The sequence below is a fragment of the Mercenaria mercenaria genome, chromosome 1 (genome assembly GCF_021730395.1).
Source record: "Mercenaria mercenaria strain notata chromosome 1, MADL_Memer_1, whole genome shotgun sequence".
In the NCBI taxonomy this organism is placed as follows: Eukaryota; Metazoa; Mollusca; class Bivalvia; order Venerida; family Veneridae; genus Mercenaria; species Mercenaria mercenaria.
Window position 1 is genome coordinate 84,369,432 of NC_069361.1, and position 17,896 is coordinate 84,387,327.

Here is a 17,896-nt window from a genome sequence, read left to right on the forward strand (position 1 = left end):
CTGAGAGCATCAAATTGGGTCTTCTTCATTACTAAAGTTGGAAAGTAGTCATGTGACCTGTCCTGTCCATGTAATGTCAGATCTAACAAAAAACTGCAGAAATGCAAGATTCAGAAGTGCTTTGATCAAAATTTGCAAGCTGTCCTTATATAAAATGTTACCATATACAGTCAAACTTTGTTTGCTCAGACTTGGATAATTCGTACACCACCCTTTGCTCAAACTCCTCGTCAGGTCCTGGCAATGTCCCAGTTTAATGAATTTTGTTTCATGGCTCGAACTACCGATAACTCAAAGAAATTTGCTGGTTCCGTCGAGTTTGACTGTAGCAGAGCGTTTCGTTTTTTTATCAGAATTTTACTAATATATTTGTGGTCTTCCTTCAAGGTTCGTACAGCAGATATTCTGGTGGTAGCCATTGGTAAATCACAGATGGTGAAGAAAGACTGGGTTAAACCAGGTGCTGTCGTCATTGACTGCGGCATAAATAGTATTCCAGGTAGGAAGGAATATTTCATAGTTAAAAAATGTGTTGCAGAATATCACACTTAAATTGATGTGTTGCTGGTGAGAAATCCAGGTATGACATTGAATGTAGTGACCATTGTGTTTCTTCTGAAATGCTCTTTAAGTTAAGGTAGTTATTCTCTTCAGTATTAATCCTTACCATGCTAAATTTCTATATTGAACTTGTCCATCTTTCCATTTTGACAGTACCATTAACTGTTAAAAGGGGTGCTTGCTGAAAGGATACTGACAGAATGGCGAACAGTGCAGATCATGATCTGATTGCACGGATGTGCAGGCAGATCATGATCTACACTGGTCGCAAAGGCAGAATCAGTCATGTCCAGCATGATAAGGGTAAAATCCTTTTGATGCAATTGCGATTGGGAACAAGCAAAGATGCAGATTTTAATCATGAATAATCCTAGAGATGTGATACTATGCCATACTTCTTGAATAGCTACCTTAAATATCAGAAATAATTTATGATTTAATTTCAGTTATTGATGAAATTATCTTGTATATAATTTTTTGTATTGATTTTGTTATTTTTAGAGTCTGATTATTGTGAAGAAATGGATGAAGGTAAAATCTGGAATGTAACATATACATGTAAATAATGATAATTTTGAATGTCTAATCATTTTGGTGATAAGATTTCAGGTTTTGCTAATTACCTGCTTCAGGCATCTTGCCATGACCTCCCATCCATTCCCTCATCTCCTGCGATCATTACACCCTGATGTACACCTGTTCCCATTCAGATGTTGCTAGTATTCCTACTCTTGAAATTAAATGCTTTTTATCAGGCTAAAAAAAGCACTAGAGTATATTAGCTGTGCTAATTTTATCGTTAAGCCCCACTTGGAAGAAAAGAGGGTATTTTATTTTGCTCATTGTTGGTCTGTCTGTCGGTTTATTGGTCAGTAGACCATTTGATTTCTGATCAGTAAGTCGAGAATACTTGGTCTCACAATGATCAAACTTCATAGAATGAATCCCTGTGGTTAGAGATGACCCCTATTATATTTTGAGGGTCAGTAGATTAAAGGTCAAGGTCAGTGTTCTTGAGACTGAAAGTGTTTTCTACAGTCATTTAACTTTGTATGATGATTGCATGTGGTCAGTAGTTGACCTTTTTTGTCCTAGGAGTGTCACATTGTCAAAGGTCAAGGTCACACTGACCTTATGACAGATATTTTTGCCTACAGCAGTCAAACTTTATAGGATGATTGCAGGTGGATAATCCCTATTTTGGTGGGGATCAGTAGGTCAGATGTCGAAGACACAGCAACTTCTGTACTAAAACTGTTCTTCTCAATGATTAAGGAATGTTTTAGCTGTCAGTCTTTATAGGATGGTTGCCTGAAGTCAGTCAATGCTCCTGTTGTTTTCAAGATCATTTATTGAAATGTCAAGGTCACAGCATAGAAAGTTGCATATCTACTTCTGACAGAGGCCATCATGGGGGCATTTGTGTTACAAACAGCTCTTGTTGCTTTGAACTATATATTCAGATTCATATATTGCAATGTTAAAGTACATTTACTTTTCTTAACATGACAGGGACTCAGTGACAGAGTGGTTCAGGTTGCTGACTTTGAATGACGTGCCACTCACCACTGTGGGTTCAAAACTTTGCGAGTTGTGTAGCATTCTTTCATGTTAGGAAGCTTTGCAGTTGGCCTACAGAAGGTTGGTGGTTCTACCCAGTGTTGCTTGTCCATGTAGAAATAATGCCTGGAGGGGCACATTGGGTTTGCCTCCACCATCATAAGATGGAATATGCTCTATGACATATAGTTGTATCAGTAGAGCATTAACCCCAAATACAACAAAAAAATGAGCATGACATTGGTGAAACAGGCAGGACTAATATCTGTTTATGTATGATGGGGAACATCACTGAACTGGTATCACTTGTCCCTCCTCCTTTGGTTTAAAAGAAAAACTTATGTAATGGAGCAAACAAGCTGTCTTTTTCAAGGGTCTTATTTGAAGTACTCCAGGTGAACTGGGAAATTTACCATAATATCTAAGCTAAAGAAGCTTGCCAGATATATCATGGCTTAAATATCCTGTCAGTCCTGTAACCACTTTCTCTGCTTGCAGTGAGGAAGTTGCAGGTTGTTTGTGGAGAATGGTAACCTCCACCTCTAGTTAGAGTGAGGAAGTTGGAACTTGTTTGTGGAGAACAAACTAAAACTAATGAGATAGGATTTTAGTATGTTATGGCAACTGATAAATATTTAACCATTGATTTAGTGTTGACAAGTTGACACCCTATATATTTACAATTCAAATTTGTGTTCCTTCTATAAAAACTGTGATTGTATTTCAACTACTATGATTTACATTGACATTTAGGGTAGAACATTTCTATGTTTACATCATTTGAACCGCACCATGAGTACGTTTGGGACCAGCAGATGCGCAGGCTGGTCTGGATCCATGCTGGTTGCAAATGCACTATGTTGGTTTACTCATGGTGCGGCTCATTTATTGTTCCAATGACTGTTGTTGTTGTCTTTTCAGAGATTTTATAACTTGAAAATACAGTGTAAATGAGAGGGAATACAAAAGAATGTTAATATAAGATAAGAAGGGTGTTAGTAAACTACAGAGCTTTCAGTTCATTTCTTAAAATAACATACAAACTAGTTACAGGGTGCATTCATTTGAGTGGCTTTAACCCTTACCATGCTCTGTAATGAAATTGTCCATCTTTCATTTTGGACAGTACCATTAACCGTTAAAAGGGGCGCTTACCAAAAAGATACTGACTGAATGGCGAACAGTGCAGGTTAAGATCAGACTGCATGGATGTGCAGGCTGAACTTTGTCTGCACTGGTCGCAAAGGCAGAATCAATTGTATCCAGCGTGATAAGGGTTAATAGATGTGTGGCTATAATAAGTGTGTCTGAATGTGTTAGCTGTTGCAAATTGATTTTGTAACATGTTTTCATGCTTGAAATTAAGTTTGTTCAGTGTGTATAAGATAGAGATATTTTATGTGCATGTATATATTCAGGATCATTTTACTAAATTAGTTAGTGTGTATCAGTTACTTATTGATTGTTTTTACCCTTGTATAATGATATATCTTTTATAAAAAGGTACAAAACGGTTACATTTTAGTTTCTTAAATTCTTTGTTTATACAGCCCACCTACTTAGCTCAATAGGGAGAACGCAGATCTACGGATTGTGTGGTTGTGAGTTCGATTCCGCAGGCGAGCCTTATGTTTTCTGTGGCGATTTGATGAAAGAAATTGTGTCTGAAATCATTCCTCCTCCACCTCTGATTCATGTGGGGAAGTTGGCAGTTACTTGCGGAGAACAGATTTGTACTGGTACAGAATCCAGGAACACTGGCTAGGTTAACTGTCTGCCATTACTTCACTGAAATACTGTTGAAAAATGGTACTAAACCCAAAACAAACAAACAAACAATCTTTGTATATACAGTTTACTTTATGGGTTTGAAAAAACTTCTGTCTTAAGGGTACACCAGTGTTAATCTAGGATATCAGTATTAATTGATCTGTATTCAGTTTAATATTTTTCTGTTCAGGCTTGACTTCAGAATAACTTTACTTTCTCCATAATTTTTGGATACAGGAAATCTAACCATTTCAAAAAATGACATTTTCCTGCCTGTGTAGCCTAATAGGAAAAGTACAGATCAATGGATTATAAGGTTGAGAGTTTGAACCACAAGTAAGGTGTATGCTTTTAGTGACAATTTGATAGAAGACATTGTGTCTGAAATCACTTGTCCTCCACCTTTGATTTATGTGGAGAAATTAACAGTCACTTGTGGAGAACAGGTTAGTACAGGTACAAAATCCAGGTTAGGTTAACTATACACTATGACATAACAGAAATACTGTAGTAAATCCAAACAAACAAACAAAACAACAATCAAACATAATAATAATAATTCAAATTGGGAGTGATCTCTGTGGTTTTTGGGTTTATTTGGAGTACACACCTTGTCATAACATTTTCTTTGTATTTGCATAGCATTTATGTTGCATTTGCATAGCATTTATGTTTCATTTACATAGCATTTGCATTGAATTTACATAAATATATAGACTGTTATGATACGACTGGATATTGTTACACTATGAAATCATTTAATTACATGGACAAATATTTTGTGGTTTTGGCCAAAATGGTTACTTTTTGAAGATTTTAATTTGTATATTTCAAATTTTACAAATGAAATGAATAGGGTTGGGCTTTATTTTTGTGGATTGACGCTGGTGCAAAATCTGCAAAAAAATATCCCCGAATAATATTGATGAATTTACAGTAATTTCAGTAACAAAGATTGTGGTCTTGTTTGAAGAGGCTATCTAGGTAAATTTGTTAAAAAAAAACAAAAAAAAACAAAAAAACTTGCTATAGTTTATAATTCCATCTAGGAAATCATTAATGTCTCTATGTTTTATGATATTTATTCTGAATAAACTGAAATTAATAATGTACTTAATATATGACAGAATTAGAATTAAGGGGTTTTCTTACTTTGAACATGCTTCCTGCAAAAGGTAGCACTTTTTAGCTCACCTGTCACAAAGTGACAAGGTGAGCTTTTGTGATCGCGCGGTGTCTGTCGTCCGTCCGTGCGTACGTGCGTCCGTAAACGTTTGCTTGTGACCACTCTAGAGGTCACATTTTTCATGGGATCTTTATGAAAGTTGGTCAGAATGTTCATCTTGATGATATCTAGGTCAAGTTCAAAACTGGGTCACGTGCCTTCAAAAGCTAGGTCAGTAGGTCTAAAAATAGAAAAACCTTGTGACCTCTCTAGAGGCCATATATTTCACAAGATCTTCATGAAAATTGGTCAGAATTTTCACCTTGATGATAACTAGGTCAAGTTCGAAACTGGGTCACGTGCCTTCAAAAACTAGGTCAGTAGGTCTAAAAATAGAAAAACCTTGTGACCTCTCTAGAGGCCATATATTTCACAAGATCTTCATGAAAATTGGTCAGAATGTTCACCTTGATGATATCTAGGTCAAGTTCGAAACTGGGTCACGTGCGGTCAAAAACTAGGTCAGCAGGTCTAAAAATAGAAAAACCTTTTGACCTCTCTAGAGGCCATATATTTCATGAGATCGTCATGAAAATTAGTCAGAACGTTCACCTTGATGATGTCTAGGTCAAGTTTGAAACTGGGTCACGTGCGGTCAAAAACTAGGTCAGTAGGTCAAATAATGGAAAAACCTTGTGACCTCTCTAAAGGCCATATTTTTCATTGGATCTGTATGAAATTTGGTCTGAATGTTCATCTTGATGATATCTAGGTCAAGTTCGAAACTGGGTCACGTGCGGTCAAAAACTAGGTCAGTAGGTCTAAAAATAGAAAAACGTGACCACTCTAGAGGCCATATATTTCATGAGATCTTCATCAAAATTGGTCAGAATGTTCACCTTGATGATATCTAGATCAAGTTCGAAAGTGGGTCACGTGCCATCAAAAACTAGGTCAGTAGGTCAAATAATAGAAAAACCTTGTGACCTTTCTAGAGGCCATATTTTTCATGGGATCTGTATGAAATTTGGTCTGAATGTTCATCTTGATGATATCTAGATCAAGTTCGAAACTGGGTCACGTGCCGTCAAAAACTAGGTCAGTAGGTCAAATAATAGAAAAACCTTGTGACCTCTCTAAAGGCCATATTTTTCATGGGATCTGTATGAAATTTGGTCTGAATGTTCATCTTGATGATATCTAGGTTAAGTTCGAAACAGGGTCATGTGCGGTCAAAAACTAGGTCAGTAGGTCTAAAAATAGAAAAACCTTGTGACCTCTCTAGAGGCCATACTTGTGAATGGATCTCCATAAAAATTGGTCAGAATGTTCACCTTGATGATATCTAGGTCAGGTTTGAAACTGGGTCACATGCCTTTAAAAACTAGGTCAGTAGGTCAAATAATAAAAAAACCTTGTGACATCTCTAGAGGCCATACTTTTCATGGGATCTGTATGAAAGTTGGTCTGAATGTTCATCTTGATGATATCTAGGCCAAGTTTGAAACTGGGTCAACTGCGGTCAAAAACTAGGTCAGTAGGTCTAAAATTATTAAAATCTTTTGACCTCTCTAGAGGCCATATTTTTCAATGGATCTTCATGAAAATTGATCTGAATGTACACCTTGATGATATCTAGGTTATTTTTGAAACTGGGTCACGTGCGGTCAAAAACTAGGCCAGTAGGTATAAAAATAGAAAAACCTTGTGACCTCTCTAAAGGCCATATTTTTCATGGGATCTGTATGAAATTTGGTCTGAATGTTCATCTTGATGATATCTAGGTTAAGTTCGAAACAGGGTCATGTGCGGTCAAAAACTAGGTCAGTAGGTCTAAAATTATTAAAATCTTTTGACCTCTCGAGAAGCCATATTTTTCAATGGATCTTCATGAAAATTGATCTGAATGTACACCTTGATGATATCTAGGTCATTTTTGAAACTGGGTCACGTGCCGTCAAAAACTAGGTCAGTAGGTCAAATAATAGAAAAACCTTGTGACCTCTCTAAAGGCCATATTTTTCATGGGATCTGTATGAAATTTGGTCTGAATGTTCATCTTGATGATATCTAGGTTAAGTTCGAAACAGGGTCATGTGCGGTCAAAAACTAGGTCAGTAGGTCTAAAAATAGAAAAACCTTGTGACCTCTCTAGAGGCCATACTTGTGAATGGATCTCCATAAAAATTGGTCAGAATGTTCACCTTGATGATATCTAGGTCAGGTTTGAAACTGGGTCACATGCCTTTAAAAGCTAGGTCAGTAGGTCAAATAATAAAAAAACCTTGTGACATCTCTAGAGGCCATACTTTTCATGGGATCTGTATGAAAGTTGGTCTGAATGTTCATCTTGATGATATCTAGGCCAAGTTTGAAACTGGGTCAACTGCGGTCAAAAACTAGGTCAGTAGGTCTAAAATTATTAAAATCTTTTGACCTCTCTAGAGGCCATATTTTTCAATGGATCTTCATGAAAATTGATCTGAATGTACACCTTGATGATATCTAGGTCATTTTTGAAACTGGGTCACGTGCGGTCAAAAACTAGGCCAGTAGGTATAAAAACAGAAAAACCTTGTGACCTCTCTAGAGGCCATATTTTTCATGAGATCTTCATGAAAATTAGTGAGAATGTTCACCTTGATGATATCTAGGTCAAGTTCAAAACAGGGTCACATACCTTCAAAAACTAGGTCAATAGGTCAAATAATGGAAAAACCTTGTGACCTCTCTAGAGACCATATTTTTCAATGGATCTTCATGAAGATTGGTCAGAATTTTTATCTTGATAATATCTAGGTCAAGTTCAAAACTTGGTCACATGAGCTCAAAAACTAGGTCACTATGTCAAATAATAGAAAAAACGACGTCATACTCAAAACTGGGTCATGTGGGAAGAGGTGAGCGATTCAGGACCATCATGGTCCTCTTGTTTAACATGATGATAACCATAACAGAAGTTCATCAGAGATTTTTTGTACACAATGGACGTCTTTTTGACTGATGTCTGCAATCTCCTTATTAGTCCCCTACTGGTTGAAAACCAGTTTCGGGGACTATAGGAATGCGCTTTTCCGTCATTTCCGTCATTCCGTCATTCTGTCATTCCGTCCGTCCGCAATTTCGTGTCCGGTCCATAACTCTTTTATCCATGAAGGGATTTTAATATTACTTGGCACAAATGTTCCCCATGATGAGACAACGTGTCATGCGCAAAACCCAGACCCCTAGCTTAAAGATCAAGGTCACAATTGGAGGTCAAAGGTCAACAGGGCTTTTTTCCTGTCCGGTCCATAACTCTCCCATCCATGAAGGGATTTTAATATCACATGGCACAATTGTACCTCATAATAAGATGATGTGTCATGCACAACTTTCAGACCCCTAGCTCAAAGGTCAAGGTCACACTTAGCAGTCAAATGTTAACATGGCATGAACAGGGTCTGTTTCGTGTCCGGTCCATAACTCTTTCATCCATGAAGGGATTTTATTATTACTTGGCAAAAATGTTCCCCATGATGAGGCGATGTGTCATGCGCAAAACCCGCACCCCTAGCTCAAAGGTCAAGGTCACAATTTGAGGTCAAAGGTCAACAGGGCTTTTTTCCTGTCCGGTCCATAACTCTCCCATCTATGAAGGGATTTTAATATCAGTTGGCATAATTGAACCTCATAATAAGATGATGTGTCGTGCACAACTTTCAGACCCCTAGCTCAAAGGTCAAGGTCACACTTAGCAGTCAAATGTTAACATGGCATGAACAGGGTCTGTTTCCTGTCCGGTCTATAACTCTGTCATCCATGAAGGGATTTTGATATTACTTGGCACAAATGTTCCCCATTATGAGGCAACATGTCATGTGCAAAACCCGGACCCCTAGCTCAAAGGTCAAGGTAACAATTGGAGGCCAAAGGTCAATAGGGTTTTTTAGCTCGACTATTCATAGAATAGTAGAGCTATTGGACTCGCCCATGCGTCGGCGTCTGCGTCGGCGTCCACGTCCCGATTTGGTTAAGTTTTTGTATGTAAGCTGGTATCTCAGCAACCACTTGTGGGAATGGATTGAAACTTCACACACTTATTCACTGTGATAAACTGACCTACATTGCACAGGTTCCATAACTCTGTTATGCTTTTTTACAAAATTATGCCCCTTTTTCGACTTAGAAATTTTTGGTTAAGGTTTTGTATGTAAGCTGGTATCTCAGTACTCACTAATTGGAATGGATTGAAACTTCACACACTTGTTCACTGTCATGATCTGACATGCAAAAAGCAGGTCCCATAACTTTTTTTTTGCTTTTTTACAAAATTATGCCCCTTTTTCGACTTAGAAATTTTTGGTTAAGGTTTTGTATGTAAGCTGGTATCTCAGTAACCACTTGTGGGAATGGATTGAAACTTCACACACTTATTCACTGTGATAAACTGACTTACATTGCACAGGTTCCATAACTCTATTTTGCTTTTTTACAAAATTATGCCCCTTTTTTCGACTTAGAATTTTTTGGTTAAGGTTTTGTATGTAAGCTGGTATCTCAGTACTCACTAATTGGAATGGATTGAAACTTCACACACTTGTTCACTGTCATGATCTGACTTGCAATGCAAAGGGTCAATAACTCAACTTCGCATTTTACAAAATTATGCCCCTTTTTCGACTTAGGAGTTTTTGGTTAAATTCCTATTATGTAAGCTGGTATCTTAGTACCCACTAATGGGAATGGATTGAAACTTCACACACTTGTCCACTGTCATGAGCTGATAAGCACTATGCAGGTTCCATAACCCTATTTTGCTTTTTTACTAAATTATGTCCCTTTTTCGACTCGTATTCATTCAATCAACAAGGCTGTTGAATAGTCGAGCGTTGCTGTCCTCTGACAGCTCTTGTTTCCTGTCCGCTCCAGAACTTTGTCATCCATCAAAGGATTACAATATTACTTGGCATAAATGTTCCCCATGATGAGACGACGTGTCATGCGCAACACCCAGAACCCTAGCTTAAAGGTCAAGGTCACACTTTGAGATCAAAGGTCAATAAGATTTTTTTCCTGTCCGGTCTATAACTTTGTCATGCAAAACAGGATTTAAATATCAGTTGGCACAAACATTTCCCTGGATGAGACAACATGTTGTGCGCAAAGCCCCGGCTCTAGGTCTAAGGTCGAGGTCATACTTAGAGGTCAAAGGTCAAATTCAAGAATGACTTTGTCTGGAGCATTTCTTCTTTATGCATTGAGGGATTATAATGTAACTTGGCACAAATGTTCACCACCATGAGACGAATTGTCGCACGCCAGAACCAGGTCCCTAGGTCTAAGGTCAAGGTCATACTTAGAGGTTAAAGGTCAAATTCAAGAATGAGTTTGTCCAGAGCATTTCTTCTTCATGCATGAAGGGATTTTGATGTAACTTGGTAGAAATGTTCACCACTATGAGGCACACTTTTTTTAGAATTATGTCCCTTTGTTGTTACTATAAATAGATTATATTGTAACTTTTTTATTACTGGCCGTAGGGAAAAATTGAGACCACTTTTCTGTGGTACAACATGCACGGTACATCCAAATTTTAGGTGTATTTTGATCTATCTGTACCTGGTAAAGAGTTTCTTGTGGACTTAAATTTTATAGATTTTTTTTTTTTTTTTTTTTTTTTTTTAGGGTTTATTTCACTTTGTTGTTACTATAAATAACTTTTATGATAATTTTTTGTATAATCGACCAAAAAAAAATCCAAATGAAAACAACTGTACGTTTTTATATACGCTAATTTTAATCCAAGTGCTTTGTTATATTATATTGTATATATAGTACAATATTGTTTATACATCATTGACAGATATCAGTTCATTATGTTATACTGCAGTAGAGAAAATTAGGTGCCTTCCAGTAGGGGACTTTGTATTGCATGGCAATACTTCATTCACTTGTTGTATTTAGTTTCAGGGAATCTGTTAATTGAACAGTTAAGAATAGGAAAAGAAAAAAAGACTTTTTTTATGTATAAACTGCAAAATGGGAAAACAGTTGAAAGCATCTAGGATTATATGATTTGATATTTATATTGGTACCAGTTTAATTTATTATTCAAGATGCAACAAAGAAGTCAGGGAAACGATTGGTTGGTGATGTTGATTTTGATGAAGTGAAGACTGTGGCATCCTGGATCACACCAGTACCTGGTGGAGTTGGACCTATGACTGTGGCCATGTTACTCAAGAACACGCTGGAACAAGCTAAACGTGCCCTTAATACAGTTCTGGTAAATTGTTACATCACTTCTGTGACAGCAATAACATTGTTATTTTTATGCAGTCCTTTGAAGAAGAGGGAGAATATTGTTTTATCTGTCTGTCTGTCTGTCTGTCTGTCAGTTGGTAGACCATTTAGATGCTGATGAATGCTTAGAGAACATGACCTTTATTGTTTTTTTGGGTCAGTAGGTCAAAGTTGAAGGTTCACAGTGACCTTGAGACTGAATATAGTTTCTGCTCAATAACTTAAGAAAGCTTTGACCTACAACTGTCAAACTTCATAGGATTATTGCTTGTGGTCTGAAGATGACCTCTGTTGTATTTGGGGTCAGTTGTTAAAGGTCCAAGCCACAGTGACATTAAGACTAAAAACGTTTCTGTACAATAAGCAAAGAACACTTTGGCCGTCACACTTCATAGGATGATCGCTTTTTAGGTCAGAAGGTGAAAACAGTTTCCTTTCAGTAACTAAGGAACACTTAGGCCCATAGGCGTCAAACTTCAAAGGATGAATAGAATATTGCCTGTGGTCAGTAGATGACTGAAAATGATTTCTGATTAATATCTGAAGTACTGTTGGCCTTTCAAATTTCACAGAAGGATTGCGTGTGGTCTCCTCTATTGTTTCAGGGCCAGCACCTCAAGGGTTAAGGTTATAGTAACCTTGAGATCGAAAACAGTTTCTGATCAATTTAAAATTAAGAATAAAATAGCTTGTGTATGGTTACATTAACTATCAGATGCATAAGTATATATATATATAATGTTATATGGCTTGAATGATTTAAGGAAAATGTTTGCTTGATTTGTCTGCCAAGTTAATAGCAGATAACCTCATCATGCCTGCAGTTGAATTTTGAATTTCATCTGAATCGAAATGTTTGAATAATGGATTGATCTATTTATAGGAATCCAGCACCTGGAGGCTCACACCACTAGAGCTGAAACTGAAGACTCCTGTTCCAAGTGATATTGATATAGCCCAGGCACAGACCCCTAAATTTATCAACAAGTTAGCAGATGAAGTCAATCTCCTGCCAGAGGAGGTGGATCTGTATGGGAAAAAGAAGGCTAAAGTATCTCTGAGTGTCCTAGACAGATTATCTGCACAACCTGATGGGAAATATATTGTTGTTACAGGGTAAATTTGTTCCATTAGTGCAGTACCTTTGACTTCATCTGTCCAAGCTAACAGTGTATATACAGTTAGCTTTTCACAGAATATGTAATATTCTAATGCTCTTAAAAAGCTAAATTTCTCCAATGTGTACAAAATGAATAATAGAGAGAACAGAAAGAAAGTGACAAAATTTGTGGCATAAGTATCTGTAAGTATTAGTAGGCCTGTCCATCTGTTCATCAGCAGATGAGTCCTTTTACAAAATTTTAGACATTTATTCTGATATGGACAAAAATTATAGTAAAATTCTTTATAACTTAAGGGGAATACTGCAATTTAGACAAATTTAGATTCACTGATGTAAGTTCCAGTACAACAACACTATTTCTTTTTACTTGCATCAGAAAAGGTACCCTCTTTTCATGAATAAACTATATTTGCAGAATTACCCCCACTCCACTTGGTGAAGGGAAGAGTACCACCACTATAGGTCTCACTCAAGCTATTGGTGCACACTTACGGAGGAATGTGTTTGCTTGTGTAAGACAACCATCACAGGGACCCACATTTGGTATCAAAGGTCAGTAAAACTAAATTGTGTTACAGTATTTTTGTGCCAGTGTACAGAAAAGAAAGCTGATTTCTGGGCTTCCATATGCATCTTTAATTGCTTTTAAAACTTTTGTTTTCTGTGGGAAAGTAACTGATCTAAACTATGAATCCATTATTATGTTAAAGTCTAGCATTATCTTCTTCTCCTTCTTCGTTCGCCAAGTATTATCTGATTTCAGAGGAGCCTCAGTTACTGAGAGATCAAGGTTGCTAATATAGGTCACTTGTATGTCATTGTTGTGGAGTTGAAACATTGCTTGTGGTGTGGCATTCTTTCATGTGAGGAAGCCATTTAGCAGGCTTACAGAAGGTTGTACCCAGGTGCCAGCCTGTGCCTGAAATACTGCAAGGAGGGATTCCTCAGAGTCTTCCTTTACCATGAAAAGCTGAAAAGTCCCCATATAACCTACAATTTTGTCAGTATGATGTTAAACATCAAAAAAATAAGTAGATAAATAAAATTATATTGAGTAGTTTGACTTGCATCTATAAGATGATATCCATACTATGCTGTAGACTTGCATCTTCCTGTCAGTATTTCTGTATCATAGGTGGCGCTGCAGGGGGAGGCTACTCTCAAGTAATACCAATGGAGGAGTTCAACCTGCATCTGACAGGAGATATCCATGCCATCACAGCAGCCAACAACCTGCTAGCTGCCCAGATTGATGCCCGTATGTTCCATGAAGCCACCCAGACAGACGAGGCATTGTACAAGAGACTTGTACCAGAGTCTAAAGGAAAAAGAGCTTTCTCCAAGATACAGTTTAGAAGATTAAAGGTTGGTTTCTTGATCTTGACTTTCATAATCTTTTACATTTTTACGGCAGTTATGGCCCTTTGATAGTTTTGCTATATAGAATGTAGAGAAAAATCATGTTTGTCCAACTCCTCAAACACTATTGAAACAATATGCTTGAAAGTTTCATAGATGAAGTACCTTCATGTGAAGATGACCATAAATAATGGACTTTTTTTCTGTGGCTATTTTTATCTAGAATTACAGCCCTTTCTTAATTTCACAAAAGATACCATATTGAAGATATTTGGTGTGCAATTTTTGAAGGAATGGATTTAAAGTTGCTCAGATGTTATCTGAATACAATTTGCTTCAAACTTTTAGCCAAACAGCCTTCAAATGAAGATGGTCTTTACTAAAAACTTTGCTACTTAGAGGATGATGCAGTATGTGGGGGCATCCGTGTCTTATGGACACAATTCTAGTTCCAATCACATAGATAATTGTTCAGAGTTTGAATTAAATTTGCACAGCATACTATTTATGCTGTTTGGAATTAAAAAGCATCGAGTGTTGGAATTACAATACGACAATTTAAGTGCTGCAAATGCGTAGAAGGGTGGAAATGTTGTATTCATTTTCACATACACATTTAAAATTGATACACAGATTGCCAAGTTATAGGTAAGCAAAACAAACATTTTGAATATTTGATAAACAAAGTAGAATGTATTATTGCATTTATTTTTATTTATTACCTCCCTTTATGACTGACAGTATAAGTTCATGTGCAACATAGAAAGTGGTGCATTTCAACCAAGTAATAATGCATGTTCTTAATCTGAATAGCTGCTTTATCTGTTTTAACATAAAATGAAAATCACCCTGAAACTTAAAAATTGTGTTGTAAATGTCCTGGAATATAATGCTCAAAAGGAAATAGAAAAAAAAACACTGCATTTTTGTATAATGCATGGAAATCCTCAAGCTAACATATAGCACATGGATTGGTCTGAAGTGTTGTGTAAATATTTTCATATGTTACCTGTAGAAACTTGGAATAGACAAGACAGATCCAAACTCACTGACACCTGAGGAAGTGAAGAAATTTGTGAGGCTTGATTTTGATCAGGCCACCATTACCTGGCAGAGAGGTAAGTACATCATAATGTCCTGAAGAAGTATGTGTGAACAGTTATCTAGGGATTTTAGTTTACTTTTGTTTTTGTGTGTTTTTTTCCCACTAACCCAAGTGGTTAAGGTTATTATTTTGACGGGCATGTAAGGCCTAGAGGTTGATGTCAAGTCACTTGCAATACACTTCCGTGGGTCCAGAATCCAGATTTAGATGTAAAGTTGCTCTATATGAGAAATGAGCTAGAAATGTTGAGGACTACTGAAGTGCTTGCCTGTAAATGCCTGGAATAATATTACACCATTCCCTGGAATAATGCCTAAACCGTTCCCAGGAATAATGCCTAAATCAATTCCTGAATAATGCTTTAACCAGTCCCTGGATTAATGCCAAAATCAGACCCTGAATTAATGCCTAAGCCTATCCCTTGAATAATACCTAAACCAGTTCCTGGAATAATGCCTAAACCATTCCCAGGAATAATGCCTAAATCAATTCCTGAATAATGCTTTAACCAGTCCCTGGATTAATGCCAAAACCAGACCCTGGAATAATACTTTAACCATTCCCTTGAATGATACCTAAACTAATCCCTGGATTAATGCCTGAAGTAATGCCTTAACCAATCCATGGAATAAAGCCTAAAGCAATCCCTTGAATAAAGCCTAAAACATAATAAAGCCTGGAATAATACCTAAACCTATCCCTGGAATAATGCCTAAACCAATTCTTGGAATAATGCCTAAATTTATCCCTGGAATAATGCCTAAACCAATTCCTAGAATAATGCCTAAAGCAATCCCAGATATAATACTTAAACCAACACATTGAATAATGTGTAAACCTATTCCTAAAATATTTTAGCTAGGTTTCAAATGCATGTGGTATAAGTCCATTTCATGGAGGTAAATCACAGCTATAAAGTAATTATTTACTAATAAGGTGTGGGATATTTCAGGACAGCTTCTTATTTAAGGCTTTTGACTACCAGAACTTCCCTGTAAACCTGTTTTGAAAAAGGACATTTATACTTTAGAAAGGTTTTCAGGCATGTATTTTAGTCAGAATCCCAGGCCAGTAGGTTAAGATGGTGTTTGTACTTTAAATCTTTTCAGAAGTGGAATTTGACTACAGATGGTTGCTGAACCTGGTAAAAATTCTTGAAAAAAAAAATGCCAACAAGCTCCATAAATGTACTTATGAATTTGATTTTTCTATAATTAATAAATATATAAACTAAGATGATTACATGTCTGACATCTTTTAGTGATGGACACGAATGACAGGTTTTTAAGAAGTATAACAATAGGCCAGGGACCACAAGAGAAAGGCAAAACAAGACAGGTATGCACCGTAAATTTAAAAAAAAGTCACTCGTCTTTTAGCTCTGTTCATTACGTAGAAGTTGTAATTTACTAGCTTGAAAGTTATTACTGCTAAGAAATTCTCTTGAACGCAGATTTTCCGAATCCCATACACAAATATTATGAAATCATTTAATATTTTGAGCACAGAATTTTGTGGTTTGGGCCTAGAGGTTTCTAAAGAAGCTTTTCAATGGGGATATCAATTCATGAATTTCAAATTCTGAATGTAAAATGAATGCAAATTATTCTTTTTCATTTGAATTTAATTTCTTGGTTTTCACTCAACCATGGAGTCCACGAAAATAAGGTCCCCGTGAATAGTTATGATTTTATTTTATAATGTACTTGTATTGTTAAAACAAACCAAATATTTGAAACTTTTTTAAAAAGGAAATTCTTAAACAAATTTGTAATCCTATATTCTGATTCGGTAAAACACTGTATTCAACAATATTTTGTTGGAGGGTTTAAAATAAACAATCTGACTGTCATACAGCAGCTCTTGTTTTCACAAGAAATTTAACTGTAATATTAAAATAATGAAATTACCATTACAGTGCCAGTTTGACATCACAGTGGCCAGTGAAATCATGGCAATTCTTGCATTGACAACCAGTCTACAAGATATGAGAGAGAGACTTGGTAACATGGTGGTAGCCAGTAGTAAGGAGGGAGTTCCAATCACTGCTGATGATTTGGTAAGTAAAGAAAGATTGGGTAATACAGTGGTAGCCGTAGTAAGGAGGGAGTTCCAGTCACTGCAGATGATTTGGTAAGTAAAGAAAGATTGGGTAATACAGTGGTAGCCATAGTAAGGAGGGAGTTCCAGTCACTGCTGATGATTTGGTAAGTAAAGAAAGATTGGGTAATACAGTGGTAGCCGGTTATAAGGAGGGAGTTCCAATCACTGCTGATGAGTTGATAAGTAAAGAAAGATTGGGTAATACAGTGGTAGCCGTAGTAAGGAGGGAGTTCCAGTCACTGCTGATTTGGTAAGTAAAGAAAGATTGGGTAATACATTGGTAGCCATAGTAAGGAGGGAGTTCCAGTCCCTGCTGATGATTTGGTAAGTAAAGAAAGATTGGGTAATACATTGGTAGCCGTAGTAAGGAGGGAGTTCCAGTCACTGCTGATGATTTGGTAAGTAAAGAAAGATTGGGTAATACAGTGGTAGCCGTAGTAAGGAGGGAGTTCCAGTCACTGCTGATGATTTGGTAAGTAAAGAAAGATTGGGTAATACAGTGGTAGCCATAGTAAGGAGGGAGTTCCAGTCACTGCTGATGATTTGGTAAGTAAAGAAAGATTGGGTAATACAGTGGTAGCCGTAGTAAGGAGGAAGTTTCAGTCACTGCTGATGATTTGGTAAATAAAGAAAGATTGGGTAATACAGTGGTAGCCATAGTAAGGAGGGAGTTCCAGTCACTGCTGATGATTTGGTAAGTAGAGAAAAATTGGGTAATACAGTGGTAGCCATAGTAAGGACGGAGTTCCAGTCACTGCTGATGATTTGGTAAGTAAAGAAAGGTTTGGTAATACAATAGTAGCCGGTTGTAAGGAGGGAGTTCCAATCACTGCTGATGATTTGGTAAGTCAAGAAAGATTGGGTA

At 36.8% G+C, this 17,896-nt stretch overlaps 1 protein-coding gene across 1 annotated transcript in view; it reads left to right on the forward strand.

Annotated features, from left to right (window-relative positions):
- Positions 1-17,896, forward strand: part of LOC123564691 (C-1-tetrahydrofolate synthase, cytoplasmic-like) — a 65,348-nt gene that overhangs the window by 18,946 nt on the left and 28,506 nt on the right. Inside the window, exons 8-16 of the mRNA XM_053521907.1 lie at positions 388-499; positions 1,063-1,092; positions 11,155-11,324; positions 12,225-12,457; positions 12,880-13,016; positions 13,600-13,829; positions 14,839-14,941; positions 16,190-16,266; positions 16,847-16,987. Of these exons, the coding sequence (XP_053377882.1) occupies positions 388-499; positions 1,063-1,092; positions 11,155-11,324; positions 12,225-12,457; positions 12,880-13,016; positions 13,600-13,829; positions 14,839-14,941; positions 16,190-16,266; positions 16,847-16,987 (1,233 nt within the window). The remainder of the gene's footprint in view (positions 1-387; positions 500-1,062; positions 1,093-11,154; positions 11,325-12,224; positions 12,458-12,879; positions 13,017-13,599; positions 13,830-14,838; positions 14,942-16,189; positions 16,267-16,846; positions 16,988-17,896) is intronic.